This window comes from Battus philenor, unplaced genomic scaffold (genome assembly GCF_028537555.1).
Source record: "Battus philenor isolate CCGP_79_NKW_IND1 unplaced genomic scaffold, ilBatPhil1.0.hap1 SCAF_4, whole genome shotgun sequence".
In the NCBI taxonomy this organism is placed as follows: Eukaryota; Metazoa; Arthropoda; class Insecta; order Lepidoptera; family Papilionidae; genus Battus; species Battus philenor.
The window spans coordinates 645,676-666,430 of record NW_027181704.1 but is presented as its reverse complement, the minus strand read 5'-3'; the positions used below and the strand labels follow the sequence as shown (position 1 = coordinate 666,430).

Genomic DNA, 20,755 nt, shown 5'->3' with positions numbered 1-20,755 from the left:
TCTAGTAAGAAAAGGACCAATATTTAGCCACTTCCGCACATGCAGTGGTAGTCGTGCAACAAATGCACCGCCCGCCAACCCGCTGACAAATGCGTATGCGGCAAACAATGCGAATTACACAACAGCCACCGTGAAATCACTCAACACGTGTTTCACCCCTCCACAGGGCATCTTCAGGAGTTATGTAACATCGATTAGTGCCAAACATAGTCCTCTTCTTGGTCTTGTGTTGCCTTCATCCAACGATTTCCTTCAACCTTCACTATGACGTCGATTCACCGAGTGGGAGGTCTATAGAACCCTTCATCCCCAACTGCTATTGGTTGCACGCGCGATGTGACCAGCCGACTGCCATTTCAAATGAGCAATTCTTAGAACTACGTCGGTTATCTTGATTCTTCTCCGGATGTCCATATTTCCGATTCGACCTTGCAGCGAAACTCCAAGCATAGCCCTCTCTCTCTGGGTGAACTGTACCTTCTTATTACTGCGTAAGTGACCACGTTTTGGATCCTTACGTCATCAAAAACACACTTTAGTTAAAGACCTACATATATGTTATAACTGAAATGAAATAGTTGTGTAGTGTAAGCCGCAAGGCTGTTCCATACGGAATACTTGAACTAACGGCACTATATGACTATTTATAAACCAACTGACATAATATAATCAAATGTTCTCACAGCGGTGCGGTGTACGAGAGGCTTGTTGAGGCGACGTGTGTCAACCCGTGTCCTGTTCCACTCTACGCTTTATTAGTCCGTCTCTCTTTGTGTCGAGTGTGTATGTGGGGTCAGTAATTGGGCGATAACATATTTAGCTTCAATTGCGATGGCTATACCAGCATAAACTGCCGATGTTTTGAGATTTATTTGTTAAGAAAATTTTCCATTTTGAATCATTAACAGTTATCTCTTGTTTAAATTATAGGAAGCTACATGAGCCTATATTGAATAAGTGAGACTTGAACAATCATCATCTTTTCGACTTTAGAACGTCCACCTCTTGACTGGCCTCTCCATATATTTAGAATGTGATCGCCTGGATGTAGACTGCATTCTGCAACTAAACCTTTTCAATCGATGGATACCCACTGCAAGATATAGACCTTCCACAAAGATCTCCACGATGACCGGTTCTGCGCTACCCGAAACCAGGAACCTTTACCTGCTCATGGCCGCCACTCGAGAACCTTTCGGCCTCAACAGCCATCGGTTGCACAAGCTATGTGCCGCGTCCACTGCCACTTTAGACGAACAATTCTTCGAGCTACTATCTTGGTTCTTTTGCGAATCTTCTTATTTCTGATTCGATCTCACAGCGACGCTTACACTTAACCTTAGTTAGGTTTTTATGGCCCCAGTTTTTGGAGACGTCTAGTTCCTCCTGCTACGTGTAGAGCAGGTACGTTACATATTCGGGTAAATAATTTGTTTTTACTTACATTTTTTATTTCTCATTCTATTTTGGTCCTTCACAAGTTCTTTCGTGATTTCCTTTCATCATTCTCGATATCTATCTTTCCATCGCTTACACATCATTTGTCTGTCATCGCTTTGTCTTTTCCCTTATCTCTCTTTCAGATGACAGTTTAAAATTAAATTTTAGTATCAAAGTATTGAGTCATTTATTTAAATTTATTTTTAGTTTTTATATATCAATGTTTATCTGACTCCTGTACTACACTTGAGTTTTGTTTTTATTTATTGCGTACTACACTACCTCTTAGCTAGATTACCTTACCGTACCTATATTTAATATTAAGAATGAATTATTTATGTTCAAGTCATTATAAATCCAAATTTCTATGAATTAGATTAGATATATAAATCAATGATCTATTTATTAATCACAATAAAATCCAACGATATAAGAAAATTGGCAACAACTACTTTATGGCGGTTAATTATTATCTAAATAAAGAAAGTTTCGCAAAGGCTAACTTAATATCAAGTACGCGATAAATATGTTTACATTTCTTCACCGATACAACTTATATTCATTAATACATAGTTTCTCGTTACTTATTTTCAAAAAAAAAACTGTTAAATTTTGTAACCAAGCAAAGGTAATTTATCAATCTTTGTCAAAAACGATTTTCAAATAAAGCAATTAGAAAAATGTATATTAAAAATAGGAATGTAAATTATTTTAATAACAAAAGTCAATAAATAAATAAAATTAACGGAGAGAAGCTGCTTAGATATGAAATAAAAAAAAAACAAAACTAAGCTCACATTCATCCGCAGAAAAACGTGTTTAACAGATGCATTTACTTATTCTCTCTAAAGAAAGTGGTGCTGGGCAGATCACGTGGCGAGATTCGCTGATAACAGATGGACACAAGGGCTATAAAATGGACGGGACCCCAAGGTACCGAAGCGAGAGTCAGACCTGATGCCAGATGGACTGAGGAGATCCTAGCTACGGCAGGTCACGGGTGGTTCCGAGTTGCCAAAGATAGAGACAAATTGAAAAGTTAGGAGGAGGCTTTTACTCTGAGGGAATCCATACAAATATTGTATAAAATTATTGAAACTTGCCTATAATTTATAGTTACTAATTTGAAGTCATTTGTATGGAATGAAATAAAGTTCATCAAAATAGTACCCTGAAGGTGAAGGCGAAATAAGGAAAGTGACGTAAGAAATGTAAATAAATTATGGAAAATATTTAATGGAATCAGGCGTTACCTTGCGGAAGTTCATCTTAAGTAAGAAAAGGACCAATATTTAGCCACTTCCGCACATGCAATGGTAGTCGTGCAACAAAGTGTACCGCGCGCCAGCCCGCTGATAAATGGGCATGCGTAAATTATGAAAAAGAAAAGTATGTGTGGAATTTAAAATGATGATGAAAGTTGTGTGAAAGATAAAAGATTAAGAAAAGACATATTACAGGGGAAGGTACGACAGGACCATTAACAGAAGTAAAGAAGAAAGCTAAAAAATCGATTATTACGAATCCAACAAACGAATTTTCATTTTTATGATGCCAATAAATAAATGTAATTTCGTATACACCATTGAACTAATATGTTATAAGAAAGAGAACAAATCATACATTATCGCAGTGGTTGATCGGGAGGAGTTCACGCACCATTTCCTCCGCCCGGGGTCACGGGGGATTGCGGGAGGGGGAAAAGGGGGGCAAGAGGAATCTACGACTCTATCGGCCTTTGTCTTATTAATGTGTTTCGAAGTATGATTTGTAGGCGTTTCAAGTTTTCTGTTTTCTTCTCTCCGTTGCGTTGTTAGATAAAGCTTTCATCGTTATATGCTACTTCTATCGAGTTTTCATTTATATATTCATGTTAAACGGTTTTATCTTTACAGCAAGACTAGGAGTACATACAGTATGATTTTTTATATGTGTCAAAATTTTAAAAAGGCGAATGTGTAGTCACTTTCTTTCAATTATTATAAGGTAAATGTTAAAAATAAATCAGTGATTTCAAAAATAATAAATAGCAGACTATATTGTCATACATTGTTGGTCTATCGCATTTAAAAATAAATTAATGTAACGTATTTCAGAGTAATGATTTTATACAGGACGATTGGAAATAAGCTTCATTTAAAGCTTTTATAATTATAACCAATCGACCTGTAGTAAAAAGTTTGGTTTGCATTTTATTTGTACGTATATATTTCGGAAAATTGTCGAATTGCATTACAATTTTTCCTATTAATTCTTATTAAAGCTACAGATTATTGAAACACAAAAATTATGATTCAAAATGACAACGTCGCAGGCTGTCGGTGGAGTTTATATCTTATTTAATGCGTGTAAGTTGAGCGGAACAATTTTATAGCCGTCATGTCGGTTTTATTGCGTTTCTATGTCTCCTTAAACCGCCCTGCGGCAGACTTTCGCAGCACGTGTACTCTGACAGGAGGCTTATTTTACATAATAATTATTGCTGCCATAACATGTTTTATTTTCAGAATTATTGTATTGTAAATATCATGAAGAAAATTTTATTAAAAGTAATAGTTGATGGAATATACATATGTATTAACCTTCTTCTTTTGTAGTGCCAAACACAGGCACTAATCGTTAATTGGCGTCAATGGGCACTAATCGGTGCAACACAACTCCTGAAGATGCCCCGTGGAGGGGTGAAACACGTGTTGAGTGATTTGACAGTGGCAGTTGTGTAATTCTCATTGTTTGCCACATACGCATTTATCAACGGGTTGGCGGGCGATGCACTTTGTTGCACGACTACTACTGCATGTGCGGAAGTGGCTAAATATTGGTCCTTTTCTTACTGCATGGCTTATACCTCCCTCAAAGATCGCCACGCTGACCAGTCCTGCGCAGCTTGCGTCCAGCGACTTTCAAAGACTTTAACTATATCGTTAGTCCACCTAATATTATTCATATGTATTATAATCAACATGTAACATATAAAATCTGTATTGTTAAATTATTAAAATATGTGTTGTTGTGGAGTTTCTTTCTGCCTTTTCTTCTTGAATACGATCAAAAATAAAATAGATAAATAGTTGACGATCAATAAGAGTTCTGTTAAAAGTTCCAAATGTTGAATAAATTAATTTTATCTTTATCTAAACGTACAAACTGAAGTGTCGATCTCCGAAGTAATGTTTAAAAAGGTTAACATTATGATAGAACAAAGTAAATAAACCATATCTAAACCTTTACGAATGTTAAACAGATTAATTAAATTGAAATCATGCTGGTAATTTATTTATAATTTTACAAAACTAGATAAAAGTAAATTGACGCGCAACAATATACAGCCTGAAACAGAAGCACGTGTAGGATGCCTAGCGACACAAACATAAAAATATAAAAAGGTTTTAAGCGCGCAGGTTATCGCTAACATATATTTTTATCTAGGTTCCCTAAAATCAATAACACTTATCGAAAATCGTGTATTTTTAACTAATAAACTCCATTGCAATAATTTATGGTACCAATCCAATCTGGTGAAATTGTATTTTGTAGCGGCCTGAGCCGAGGCTTCCAAGGAGCTTTCAAGTTTTGATACCTTAAATGAGGTTTTAAACTAAGCCTCTAAGGTCCTGCCATAAATTTGCAAATGCCATTTGGGCAGCAGTGTAAGTCAAGTTAAAAGAAACAATACAAAATATTTAAAAGTTACAAAAGTAACTTAACCATATATTTTTTTAATAATTAGACTTAGAAATTATAAAATTAAAAAATAAATGATAAAAAAAATGAGAATGACCCGACTGAGATTGTTTCAGGCTTTTCTTGGATCGAAAATTGGGCGCCAATTGCGTTTTTGCCATAAATTCTCTTGTAAATCAATACAATTACGTAATCAAATTATACAATAAATTTAAAAACTTCTTCGAATGAAACCTTAAAGATTTTTAAGGTTTTTTCGACTACTTCCACTGGTGTGTAAAGATTGAAAATTAATTAATCTGCTTTCTTAAAGGGACGTATAAGTAATAAAAAATTACTAAGATTGTTGTGGGTTATTCTCAGACCAGAACATGCTGTGTACTCATATAAATTTAATTTATAACATAATATTTTATGATAGCTGAATTTGATTCAAGTTTAAATCAAATTAGATTTTTCTGGCGTTCTTGTTTAGACAAGTGATCATAAGTCTTAAGTAAATATATAAGTAATGTAATAAATCTCTTGAAAATTTGTATTTCGTTCTGATTTTTAAGCAATTATTCCTACGACAATAATATTCAGAGACGAATTTTAAACTACTTTACTATTATTAATTGATCGTCGTTGTAACTTATAGACGCCCATTGCGAAGCATAGGCCACCCCCAATGATATATATGTGAGCAAGCACAAGGATGCTCATCACCCACAAGGCTCAGGGGCTAGTGAACGAGGCTGTCGTCGATATCCATAAACAACAGACACCCTCGCGCTGTATAAATGTCCGTGCGGCGGTAGCAATATCACGTCATACACGTGCGTGTATTGCACGGATGAGACTCAAGATGCGATCGCAAGATTCATCGATGTGGGGAATACGGCAATAGCCGCACGAATACAGGCGTAAAGCCTGAGGATGCCAATATGGAGTAGGGATGAGCAGGTGGTCCCATGAAACGTAATTTTTAATAACTAGTCTAAGGATAATAATCACATGATTTCAATTAAACAATTAAACACTATAATAAATTGCAGAAACGCGAGCAAAAAAGAATTTAGTAGTTTTAAACGTAACTGTATAAACAAAGGCACAGACCCTAATATCTGTAGAGTATAGACCCTAATAAAAAAAAAGATATAATTGCCACACTTGGCAAACAGACTGGCGATCGCGTCAGTATTATGGCACGCAGAGGACGCTGCTTATCATCCTTTGGAAACTTGTTTGTGAGCAGAGAATATCAGTAATGCATGTATGAAATAAGGGTTGCATGTCGGGTATCCCATCCGCGACCTTCGATCACAAGGGTCAGTGCTCTACTACTTAGCTACCGCTACTCAATTACTATTTCTGTACAAATTATAAATTTTTCATCCCGGATTTTATAGGAAACTGTATATATACAATGAAATACCAAATTCAGTTTTACAGAAGATTTATTTTTGAGCAATCATCATATTCCATGTTAAAAATATTAGAGAAAATGTAATACCGCTATATGGAAAATAAGTCAATAGTACAACGCCATCTAGCGGACAGTGAGTGTATTAAATATAGATTACATACGTGTAATAAAATGAAGTGAAAACATACGACTGTACAATTTCATTTATGAAAACTATTTTCGAGGTGTGATTTCCCTTCCTACTTGTATTGGTGCATTTTATATAAAAGTTAAATATATAACATATTTACTCATGTACAGTATATATACTAGGAGTGGCCAAACTCCTTGATGATTCGAGCTATTGTTCGAAATTTGAAATTTTTCTCGAGTCGCAATTTAATACGCATTTAAGACACGCAAAGGAATAGTTTTTTTTTACAAAAGTCATATTTATTGAAACTATACGACAAAAGTACAAAATATGTGTATTGAAATTAGATATACGGCAGACCAAAATGACAGCAATCCTAATAATACTTAAGATGCTGGTTAGCTAATTATCATCGGTGTTTGTATTTCGCTAATTTTATGGTGGAATAATAATAGTAATTATTCGAAATAATTTAACCACCATCACCTAATTCGTCTAGGTGTTTTTTTAAACGGTTTTATTTAGTTTAGTTTGGGTCAAATTTTGAAATTGAAATTTAAGCACCGTCCCGTTGTCAGATTGATCTGAAATTTGGTACACACATTTAATTTAGATGACAATACAATATAATAAAATCAATAACATTATAAATCGAAGATGGCCGCCGATACAAAATGGCGGATTACATATTTTTCCTTAACCCCTTCAATATGGGTATCAAATGAAAGGGCCTACACTAGTAAAACACGATGATTATGTCAAAATTTAAAATTCAAGATGGACGCCGTTCCAATATGGCGAACTAGGTACATATTTTTCTACAACCACCACAATATGGGTATCAAAAAACCGTTTAAATTAAAAGTTTTTTAAATGTATTTATTTATTTACTGCTCCTTTATATTAATACATAATATACTTAACAGGATATTAAAACGTAGCACGTAACACGAGAAATGACAAATGAAGTGAACAGGAAAAACCGGGAGCAGAGGATTTGTTAAGAAAGGATTTAATATCTGAGCCGTATTTATGGAGAGACACCGCCCGGAGCAACTGCGTCTTCTTAAACATTGTCGACTTGATTGATGGCAGTTGGAATTGTCTCTGGGAGAACTTTTTGCATTGGCGTATAGCGCGACTAATGTATATCTCTTATTCATTCGTTTAGTATGAATTTTGTCTTTCATTTATAAAATTATTTCAATTTATTTAAGTCTTTTTGGTCACTATAAGTTTCTTTGTGGTCTTTATATATATACCTGGAAAGTAGCCGTATCCAACTTAGATGGGCATCGTTTTGGAAAATATATAATAATGATCATTCTGAAATGTATTATTATAATTTATTTTTCTATTTTAATGCCACTGGCTAATAACTTACCGGCACAAAGTCTACAGTATTAATGCTTGTTCTATCTACAATGTAATAAAATAACTTTACTATTTATTTCTGAAACCATTGAAATATGGATAAAATGTACCATATATTGATAACAATGAGTATATATTTACCTTCTTAAAGTTTTTAGATCTATAACCATCTACCCTGTATATAGCTAATGTATTATTGTAAAAATAATGAGGATTAATAAACAACACTAATTTAAATGTAGGTCCGCTTTTCGCTCTCCCTCTCTCTTTTTCGTCTGCCTGACGAGATCGTGGATACGGCAGGTCACAGTGGCTCCAAGTTGCCAGAGATAGAGAAAAATGGAAAGTTTTATAGGAGGCTTTTACCTTGAGGAGGGTCCTTACAAAGTACAAAAGTACCAAAAGTAATAATTAAAATTACTAATTTTAAGTAATTTATATGGAATGAAATAAAGCATTATTATTATAAGTTTAAAAGTAACGAAATAAAGTCGTTTATCGAAAAGCAATACGCCATTTATATATACAACAGGGAAAAACAGACAACGCTTGTGTTTTAAAATATCTTTTCGTTCAAAATACTAAAACTGAATATTCAGGCTGTGATGGCATACGGATCCGTGGAAGTTAGGATGGACCTTATAAGAAGGTGCGAGGTCAATCAGAGACAAATGGAAAAGGCTATACTGGAGGTTACATCAGAGGTGAGGAGATCCAAAGAAGAACCATGATCACAGATTTTATTTAAAGAGTTTCACTTTTGAAGTGGCAGTAAAGGCTCATCGCTCGTGCCTCAGATGGCAGTTTGGGCTGAAAGTTTCTCGACTGACGACCACGAAGCCGATAGACAAAACATACATATATGTACATGTATATGTATATAGGTATATACTATATATTTGTAATAAGTACGGTATTAAAAATAAATAAGAAACATCAAACTGTTTTGAATCGCACTTTACTCAGAAAGAATAAAGAAACAAATTTTCTAAAAATTAGGCAGTAATTAAGCACGCCTTATAATTTATAATTATATTATATATAAATCATGTAACAATTGGATTTAGTACAGGATGTCCCATACGTTTATTGACAGCAAATGTTTAAATGCAAATTCACTCATTTAAAACTTTTACACTTGTAACCAATCACCCTGCATATTGCTTCATACGTATCTACCGTGAGTGGAAAATACGGAACTGTTTACAGAATATAATGAGACAATTAATATATCATATAGATATAATATTGATCGATTTATTAAATTTCAGTTTGCGTAGTAATTCACGCGGCATTCCGCGGGACCATTCATGTGTGAAGTTTCGTGAAATTTCGTGGAAACTGTAATTAAGAGTATGCGTAGAACTTTGTGGAATACGCCCCAGTAACGCAGCGATGGGGTGCGGGGAGTAAATTAATAATGGCATCCGTCGCCGCTGCCAGGGCTGGCAGTTGGCAACTGGCAGTTGCCAGGGTTGGCTAATTACGTTTTGCATTTCGCTTTGTAACAAGGCCTCTTGTTAAAGCCTCCTTGTAAGCTGTGCCACAGTTTAAGACTCTTAAGTATTTATATTTTATGACGTAATTAGACTGGATAACCTATTTTTATTTTTTTTTGTTTATATTTTAGATCTCAAAACTAGGGTTACAATTGACAATCTAACTTCTGACGTATTAGCCTAGAAAAATTATTTAAAAAGTCATTAAAAAAAATTTGTTGAAGTAATGTAGTTTGAATTTATAATTGAAAAATATCATTCGAAAAAATCATGATTAACTGTTTTAAAAAACTAATCAATTTATATATAACATTCAATATTGGCTTATAGTTACAGTATATGACTTTAAAAAAAATGATATAGTATAATTAGTATTAACTAAAATTAAAACTTTAAATAAACTACTAGAAACATACTATATTTTTATCGGATTGGGAGGCCGATGTATAGTACATCGGCCTCCCAATCCGATAAAAATAGATCGATCGTTTCGGTGAACGTTCCATGAAGTGACTGTACCCAAGGGACCTTGGGCTATCATAAGTCGATAATACCCGCTTAGCATTCCGATACAAGGGCGCCCGAGAGAGCAGTACCTTGCTTGGCCAGTTACTATTGCCTGGCTAATATCACTACTTCCACTTCGGATAACGCAGAGAGAAGAAGTAGAGAAACTTCCAGCGATCTGGACTATGTTGTCGACCCACCCAACTACTAACGTCACGTCTATGAGCTCGTGTTCAACAATCAACAATTCTTCTACCTACGTCGTTAACCTTAATTCTGTGTAAGAAAAGGACCAATATTTAGCCACTTCCGCACTTTACTGTCACGGTGGTTGCACTCTGTATTTGGCACTAATCGGTGTAACATAACTCCAGAAGATGCCTCGTGGAGGGGTGAAACACGTGTTGACTGATTTAACGGTGAAATTGTGTAATTCGCATTGTTTGCCGCATGAGCATTTGCGGCGGGCGGTGCACTTTGTTGCACGACTACCAATGCATGTGCGGAAGTAGCTAAATATTGTTCCTTCTCTTACTTAGGATGGACTTCCGCAAAATAACGCTTGATTCTATTAAATCCTATTTCTTCTTCGGATGTTCTCATTCCGAGCCTAGACAACTTTAAACTTGAGCTTTTATAAAAGTTAATTCGTAAGCTGGTGCGTCTTAAACTTACTAACGAGAGGCTTCTCAACGCCGCGTCTACTGGGTTTTAGTTGCCAATCGAAAACCTTTCGACTATAACAGCTATTGGAATAATTGCGAATAATGATATTAAAAAATTAATAAAGGTTTATTTATACGAAATAAATTTATGAAGCTATATGAGAGGCTGTTATTAATATTTGGATTGACATAAAGCAAGATAATATATTGAAATTCGTACATTTCTTGGCCTCCCGTCTCTGCTACGTAATGTGACATTAGGGGATCCCCCTCATCTACCCGCACCTCGTGACGGGTGGGAGGAAAATTGACGCAAATGTAATTTGAAATGTGCCCGGTGTGGCTCATGCACGCCGACATTCGATTTGTGCTTTAGGTAAATGAGCAATTTTTTTTCTCGCACGTCACTCGAAAGTATTTTAAATATACAAGTATATTACATACAACATAATTAGATATCGCTTACTTGGGACACGTTCTTCGACACCAACGATACAATCTCCTTCAACTTATAATGATGGGAAAGGTCGCTGGTAAAAGGAAGGTTGGTAGAAGAAAGAAGTCGTGGCTTCGTAACATTAGAGAGTGGACCGGAATCGCCAGCGCTGCTGAGTTATTACGCAGAACTAAAAATAAGGAAGAGAGCAGGAAGCTGATAGCCAACCTCCACTAGTTGGAGAGGCACTTCAAGAAGAAAGAAGAAGATAATTAGATATAGATGTTAAAACTTTAAATAGGTGAGTGAATAGCTTAATTGCCAGCAAAAATCTTTAAAACTGTCACGTGATCATTCTAAAATATCGTGTGAAAATAGTAAAGTAAATATTAAATTATAAACAATTGTAAATGCAAAAAAAAAAACGAAACAAAAAATTAAATAAAACTATAACGACTATAATATAAACCTGTAGGATTAGGAAAAAAATTAAATAAGTAGTGAAGAATAAAAGATGAATGAATAAATGACATTGAAAAGGAAAAAAGATGAGAATGTAAATATGGGAAAAATAACAGTTTATTTTCTAAAATAAGTCCCTTCCGCACATGCAGTAGTAGTCGTGTAACAAAGAGAGCCAAACACAGAGTGAGTGTTTTTGGGATTAATCGGTGTAACATAACTCCTGAAGAAGCCCCGTAGAGGGGTGAAACACGTGTTGAGTGTAACGGTGGAGTTGTGTAATTCGCATTGTTTGCCGCATGCGCATTTATCAGCAGGGCTGGCGGGCGGTGCACTTTGTTGCACGACTACCACTGCATGTGCGGAAGTGGCTAAATATTGGTCCTTTTCTTACTTAGGACGGACTTCCACAAAATAACGCCTGATTCTATTAAATATCTAACATTTCCGTGTATACATAATTTTGGATGAATTTTAGTCTCATCACTTATTTATTGTAAAAACTTTTTGATTTTGTACTTTATCACCCTTCATAGATCTAAAACAAGACCATTTGGTTCAAGCTCACATCAAGCGTCTAAAAATAGTCACTTGCTGGTTCGTGGTCTTTATTTCAGAACCTTAAATAATCTTATAAATAAATTAAAAGAAAAATGAGCAATGAAACACTTTTCTTTTTCTTAAGATGGTATTGATTAGAACAGTTCGAGAACTTGAACTTGAACACAATCAATCATATGTAATCCAATATTTATTCAAACTCCGCCGGTCGATGTGATGTTGGATAGATAATCTCATTATATCTCGGGTTGAGCCGAGTTTATTGACGTGAGAGACATAATTGCTTTTGATTGAATTATGAACTCAAACGTGTTTACCGATACAGTTCATATCTTTCTTTACGTGGTCACTTTAAGATGTATTTTTCCGTATGTTCGAAGGTTTATATCTGGAACAGTCTAGAGGTTTATCAGTCGACAGTCCATATATATCGCAAAATATGTTCCACCTATATCTCCTGGGTATAATGCTCGATGATTCTAATAGAGCCTTCACACAAATAGGCCTTAAAATAAACATTGATAAGACTTAAGTAGTTGTTGGAGGTGCTACTCTCGGAGTTGTAGATGACTATAAATACCTCCAAACCGTCTAAAATGGTAAGTTCAACTTTGAGAAAGAGATCACTCGCCGAATCCAACTCGGATGGGCAGCATTCGGGAATCTTCGAAACCTCTTTTCGACCAAAATATCGCAATGTTTGAAGATGGAGATCTACTAATCTGTGTCGTCGGTGATAACATATGGATCAGAGACGTACTTACGACGGACCTCATAAAAGGCTAAAGGACACTCAGAGAGCGATAGAGAGGGCTGTTTGGAGTCACTGCGAGAATCTGAAATGAAGAGATCCGCGAAAGAATCACGATTTAAGTCTGTGGTAGCTCAAGAAATTGCTTGTCAGAAATATCAGTGGCCGTGCTCGAGGGCCGATAGGTTCTCTAGTGGCGACCACGAGCTAGTGGACCGACACAGTTAAGGTCACGGGAAATCACGAATAATATGTGAATAAAATTATTCTTCCAACTGTATTGTAACTTAAAAAGTATTTTCACTGTTTTTTTATAATTACTTTTCAATGGACTTGTTCATTTTCGAAATTCAAAATATCTTTATTCAAGCAGGCTTTTACAAACGCTTTTTAACCGTCAATTATTTTAACATTATAAGTAGAAAATTATCACCGGCTAAGGGCGCTGATCTGTTGAGAAAAGTCAACCAGAAACTGAACAGTTGCTCTTCTAAATGAAATTTAACTATTTTTTTTATTTTTCATATAGTACATTATAATATCAATCTATGTAAATAAGTCAATAAATAAAGCTTCACATGTAAAGATTAACTAAAAAGTTTTGAATGCATATATACTTTTAAATTCAAAATCAGAATTTTTTTTATCTGGATAGGTTGTTAAAGACACTTAAGAATCAACATAAATGTCGGCAGATTGTTGTCCCTACAAGAAGCTACCACCGGCTCGGAAGGCATTTCTGCTGAGAGCCGGCGTGAAACTCAACACTTGCTCATTACAAATATGAAATAATTTAATATTAAGAAAATAATGTTTTAAGACATCTTGTGGATCTTTATTGCACACAGACCCATGAAGGATTTGTCAACTCTAAAAACGAAATTTAGCTGTTAATTAAAATTTTTGTATAATAGTTGATTTGATTGTAGGTATAAAAGCCTTAAAATGTTGAATATACAGATCATTTGCTTTCAATTATTGTAGGACACTTCTGATTCAAAGGTCTATGGTATTCGAAATAATAAAAAGCGTTTCAAAATTCGTATTACTACATATTAAAATTAAAAATTGTTTACTATATGTCAATACATTATTTGTAGTGTCAAGACTTAATGGCCTATCGCATTTTAAAATAAATTAAAATTAATATGACATATATAAATGAGGTATACATTCACCCCTATTAAAGATTTTAACGAATCAACCTGTGCATGTACGTACATATAAATTAATTGTGTGGGCATTCTGTAGTATAACAAGAGTTAAAAATATTTTGCATATAATATTATGCCAGTTTTGCAATAGACACAGACGAGGACTATGATATGAGATATTTTCGAGTGTGGCGTGACTTCTATTTTATTATTAATGGAATCCATTATTAAAATAGATCATGGATATACTAAAGCATCTGAAGTACTGTACTCCTTTTTAGCATGATCGAGGTATTTAATATAAGAATATCTGTTACTCTTGAAAACAATACTCTAATTTAAATTTTAATATTTACTCAATTGTAACAAAATTTTAACATATATTACCTTGTTTCAGGAAATACATCGAATCGCGTGAGAACAGAAGATAAAATTGTGATAAAATATATGAAGAGATTTCTACCTAGTTTTGGCTATAGAAATGATTACCTAAATTACGGTATATTTAATCTATGATATGCGTCATGTTTCCATTTTATAAGAAAAATAGTATAAAAACAATCTAAAATGTTCTGTGTCAATTCTAAAATGTTCCATAAGTTCGGACAAGTATTGGGAAATGACGTTGTGAACAATGAATTTCTAGAATGTTCTGTGAAATGGGAGAAGCATGGTGAAATACGTTTGTAGACAATGGCGTTCTAGAATGTTCTGTTGGGGCAAGAATGGTGAACTACGGTGGTGAAAATGCGTAGGCGACCGCTTCCGTCGGTCCGCGAGGAGGTGTCGGAGCCGAAACCGTGGCGGAGTGTTTGTGATAATGACTGGACAGTGTATTCGCTGGTGGCGGCGGTGGGGGCGTTGACTTATGCCAACAGCCTCAGCGGCGAGTTCGTACACGATGACATCCCTGCCATCGTCTCCAACGCTGACGTCACCGGCGCTCGGTCGCTGTTACACGTCTTCAGGAATGACTTCTGGGGCACACCGATGTCGGATTCCACCAGCCATAAGTCCTACCGACCTCTCACCACACTCTCCTTCAGGTAAGTCATATTTACAATACCCTAGATCATGGACTCTGTGTTTGGCACTAATCGGTGTAACATAACCCCTGAAGATGCCCCGTGGAGGGGTGAAAGACGTGTTGAGTGATTTAACGGTGGTAGTTGTGTAATTCGCATTGTTTGCCGCATGTGCATTTATCAGCGGGCTGGTGGGCGGTGCACTTTCTTGTACGACTACCACTGCATGTGCGGAAGAGGCTAAATATTGGTCCTTTTCTTACTTAGGATGGACTTCCGAAAAATAACGCCTGATTACATTAAAAATACCCAGATCATCCATATCCTTAAGATTGACGGCATAGTCAAGGTCAGGATAAGTCCCTGGATGCATTAGCGCAAGAGACGTCATTGTAGCGACCTCTGAGGCAGGTACTCTAAATAGAATTTATCGGCATGATGAAAGAAAACAAATATGATATACATTCATTCCTATAAAGCTTTTAAGCCTCTAACCGATCACCCTGTATATAAAGCAACAGCAAGTATTGTTAATTAAGATTCGTTCTGTAACACGAGATGTTATAAAACAATTATCAAGTTAGTGACTCGGAGGTAATTGTTCTATTCCTATCGGTGTCAACGACAAACTATCCGACGATATAACATTTCTGTTTACAGTTTAAATTATCTGTTTCTCTTGTATCAATATCTAATGGATTTTCCGATCTATTTACAATATAGTATTAAATTGCGAACAATCTCTGTTACGGTATCCAATATACAGACAGACAATTTGCCGTGGGATTTCAGATACAATTACCTTTTACTATAAACATTATTAATTGTGGAATTAGGACATCGAGGGTTGGCAAATTGAACTGGCTGGCAAGGTATATAGTTTGTAGAATAGATTGTCGCTGGAACCTTCTTTCAGGTTTCAGGACGATGCAGACCGCTTCCATCTGGTCCTGTAAAAATGTATACAGTAGTATATATTTAATTACGTTATACCTAGTATTATATCATAAATAGGTCTATAATTTGTCTTACATACAACGTTCCGTATTATATAGTAATCTATAGTTGCAATGGATTAAGAAGTGTAGTGATCAAATTGAGATATTATACAGGGTGCTTAGTCAGTAATTGTCAGTAAAAATCTTCGAAGGTTTTACACCAATTTTCATTAACGGTGTATAAATTGGCCAATCTGAAATTTTTTTGTGTTCCTTATTTCATCTGCGATCAGTCCCAGGACTATAAGCGGATTTGTTGATTGGTTATAACTTTGAAAGGGGTCACCCCGGCGGGAGACACTCCTAGTTCACCATCGAGCGTCTAGTCTCTGGATGTCATGGTGTTTAAGACGTTTCCTGTACTGAATGCAAGTCAATTCGGAAGCCAAGTTATTTGGGTGTTTGTCTAGCCTATTTTTATAATTAGTTGATGACTGCTGGATCTCCTTCTTTACTGTTTTGATCTCCAGAGCTTCGTGGATTTCAGAGTTCGTGAGGAACCATGGAGCATTTTTTATGGTACGCAGTATGCCATTTTGCAGCCTTTCTATGAGGGTTATGTTGGACTTACAAGCGCTTCCCCAGGGTTGGATCAATCTGAAATATGACGTAATATTTTTGAATGCGATGGGTTAATAGCTTTTGGCAGTAAAAATTTTGCAGGGACAGATATTAAACAATAATTGATTTTATATGCAGTTTTATTTCTGAAACAAATGTTTTTGAATGAGAAGTATAATACATAAATTGATAGTAAATGAGGTATAAATTCACCCTCTTTTAGCTTTTACACTTATAACTAATCATCCTGTATATATTGATGGAAAAAGTCAAAAATATTCAACATCTGTGTTGTAATCTAAACATTTTCATATAAGTTTGTGTACAAGTCGTTTGTCGCGCGCCAGTCACTTGTCACTTGTCACCTGTCACTTGTCAGCTGTCGTGCTCGGCGGCAAGAGAACGGCGTCAATTGTCGAATGATAAATGAAAGTTTCATGATGCCACCGCCGGGGAAGGCTTAATGCTATACAATATTTCATTGTGACGCTTTTCAAAGCTCCTCAGGGTTTTCCTTCTTAAAGATTTTCTTGAATCTTTTTTTTAATTTTAGCACCAACGGTTTTAGTTTCGACTGCAAAGTTTTTTGGACTACGATTTAAAAAAATCAAAAAAGCACATTAAAAGCAAATAAACGAAAAAGTCTTATTATTCAGAAAACTAATATTTTAAAGTCAAGAATCCTTGGCAGCGATGTCGCCTGATTATTTTGATTTCATTCAGGCTATATCTGATGAAGTGTGTATATATAAATCTGTGTTAAACTACTAAAAGGTGTGTTGTTTTGTAGTTTCTTCCTACTTCTTCTCCACAACTATAACAACTTGTGAAGCAGAGTAGAGTCAAAAGTAAAATAGATTGAAATAAATAAGTTGACGATCAATAACAGTTCTGTTTAAAGTTACAATATTGAATAAAACATATTTTATATTTTTGCAAACATTCCATTTAAAAAAAAAGTTAATTTATTTAAATTATTATTGAAATAGAATCACTTTGTTTTTACACTGACGACTAGAATACGTTATGAAATAAACACATGAAGAACTAATTTTTATTAAAACTAGAATCCGATTCCCAACGCTCATTCCTTACGCGCATTTTAAACGTTCTCTGATTCGAGAATATTCTATAATAAACTTAGACAGATTTCTTTGCAAATTTGTTCCCAAGATTTATAATCAATTATAAATTAAATGAAACACGTTTTTTTACATTAATTACCCTTATATTTCTTTAATGATAATACGGACACAAAACGCGACAGTATATGTAACACAATTGCCAATAAAATAATTACAAATTTTAATAATAAGTAATGTAACATTAAAAGCGAGGTTTCTAAGGGATACCTCAAGCGATTTTTCTCTTAAAAGAACTAGGCAGTGCGCTACAAACCTGTACTAACAGATTTTGTTCAAGAAATAAAAATGCGGACAATATTTCTAATATGTATTTTTTGTTATGGCTCTGTTTTTGGGAACTTCAACCATGAGTGAATAGGGTCTTAATTTACTTTGTAATATTTCAAATAGGTTTAAATTATATCTCTTTTATTCTTTCCTCTAATTTACTTCAGAATATCTTTCATTCCTTTTCATACCTTACTTCCATTCACCGATTCACACTCTTAGTCTGTCTTCTCTGTAGTTGTACTATCTTACGTTTATTATTTTTATCTTTGTTTAACAATTTATTTATTTCACACTAATCTACATTTATATCAGCTATTTTGTTATTCTTGTTTATTATTTTTATTATATCTCATATATTATTACATTTATTGATTTTAATTGTTTTAGTTTATACCATTTTTGCAGAAACATTTGCAATATTGGATAGCCTCGTTAGAAAGAGGCTAGCGGTCCCACTAAAATATTTAACGAAGCCTGTTATACAAACAGGGTAATCAGATTAACGTTAATTGCGAAGTATTAATATGCGAATTACGTTCCGGTTGCGCTTTACAAAAATTTGAATTTCAAATTGGCCGCTTAGCCGTCGGAATATTCATCGGACGCGGGGCGGCTACTTCGTTAGCGGTCGACCGGTAATTACTGCCTCTGCAACAGTAATAGCAGCCTCTCTCTTTCATCTGAATAATCTTCTACTCCATCTCCTTCGATGGATACTGCTTCTACTAGGCAAAACTATTTAAAATCAAGCCTAGACTACACGACTTTATCGTCTCAAGGTTGTATCTTGAGCTTTGTATTTTTAAAATAACTGCATTACACCCTTATATCAACAAATTAAAAGCCGCAAAGAAATCTGTAAGACAAACGCCTGGGACAGCACGTTTTGGTGCAAACTTGCACGTTCTAAAATCATCATAACTTCGTTATTTATAAGGCAATTTTTATGAAACTTTCAGAAATTGTACAATGACAGGCGCTTTATGGGTTATTGAATGATTTTTAATAGTTATTATAACTTTTTTAATAAAAAATAATTTGTACGAAATTTGATTTGAAATTGTAAAAAATTGCGTAATAATAATTATTATAAAATTTAATTTCAAAATTAATTTCAGAGAACTTTCTAGTGCTTTTTAAAGTATGACATTGTTCGTATTTAATGGAATCAGGCGTTACCTCGTGGAAGTCCATCCTAAGTAAGAAAAGGACCAATATTTAGTCACTTTCGCACATGCCAATATATATCGACTCTGTGTTTGGCACTAATCGGTGTAACATAACTCCTGAAGATGCCCCGTGGAGGGGTGAAACACGTGTTGAGTAATTTGGCGGTGGCAGTTGTGTGATTCGCATTGTTTGTCGCATACGCATTTATCAGCGGGCAGGCGGGCGGTGCACTTTGTTGCACGACTACCATTGCATGTGCGGAGGTGGCTAAATATTGGTCCTTTTCTTACTGAGATTGTTTCCTTCGGTGAAGATGATTTATTAGATTCTTGGCAGACCAACGAATTAACAAAGTTTGATACATTGGCTACTGATTTATTTACTTAAATACGCAAAGTAGGATACTATATGAAAGTATGTTACTTCTGAATACAGCCTGTAGAAAACATAGTTTATTTTGTGACCCATCTGTAACAGACGGAACGCGAAACACGAGAAAACTCGTGAGCAGTTCTTAATGTATTTAATATTATAATTCAGCCAGGAGGTCCACAGATCGGTTGGAAGCAATCTGGATCCAGTTCTTCCAGAAGCTTCTAGAAGGTCGGCTATTCTCCTTATAGGTGGACGTCTATGGCTTCCTTGTCCATGGTATCCACTCCAGAATGTTAAGGCTCTTGCGGTCTTTCTTTAATCATATAATAAAAACAGAAAAAGAAACATAAACGAAAATTATAAATATTTTCTCCATACCATATTTATTGACTGTCTGAATTTAAGGCAGTTATAATAATGTGATTTACATCGTCAATGTCGTGTCAACCCCGAGGACACTCGTTGTTTTGATTGACGTCAATTGTTGGATGACGGGTGCGGGGTAAAGCTTCAACGAATTTTCATTCGCGACATCTTATTTTAGACGTTACAGTATTTTTTATTATTTCTTTATGATATTGTCAAGTCTAGAAAGTTAAAGCAGATGCTGTTTCTATATATATACACACACACACACGCACATATATATATATATATATATATATATATTTATTATTTTTTCTTAAAACCAATTCTAATTAAATCGAAGGTAACCGAGGGAATGGCGAAGGCAGAAATCACCTTATAATATAATGATTGAACATAGATGTAAAAGTATGTAGAAGGTATAGCTCGTTTGCCAGAAATAGAATTTTCACTCGCAACGGGTCTTTATTAAAACTAGGGTAACCGAGGAATAGTAGAAAAAGGGATCACCTTGTCTCAATATACGGGATGATTAGAAATAGGTGTAAAAGTTCTAAAGTGTGAATGTATGGTCCATTTGTCAGAAAATGAGCAATATACACACTAATTCAATGTCAGCTTTTTAAGTTATAAATATCCCGTACAACTTTTGTTTGTAAAATAGTATAGAACTGATTTCAAAGGCATCATAAAACATTGACCAACTAGGGATCTAGTAGCGGTCTTTTAAAGTTGTTACCGCTTTTCCGAAATAAGCGACCCGAAAAACTA

General features: G+C 34.9%; 1 protein-coding gene across 1 annotated transcript in view; it reads left to right on the top strand.

The window, feature by feature from the left end:
- Positions 1–14,821: 14,821 nt before the first annotated feature.
- The window catches only part of LOC137928910 (protein O-mannosyl-transferase TMTC1-like), a 37,826-nt gene continuing 31,892 nt past the window's right edge, over positions 14,822–20,755 (top strand). Inside the window, exon 1 of the mRNA XM_068771915.1 lies at positions 14,822–15,120. Coding sequence (XP_068628016.1) covers positions 14,822–15,120 — 299 coding nt within the window. The remainder of the gene's footprint in view (positions 15,121–20,755) is intronic.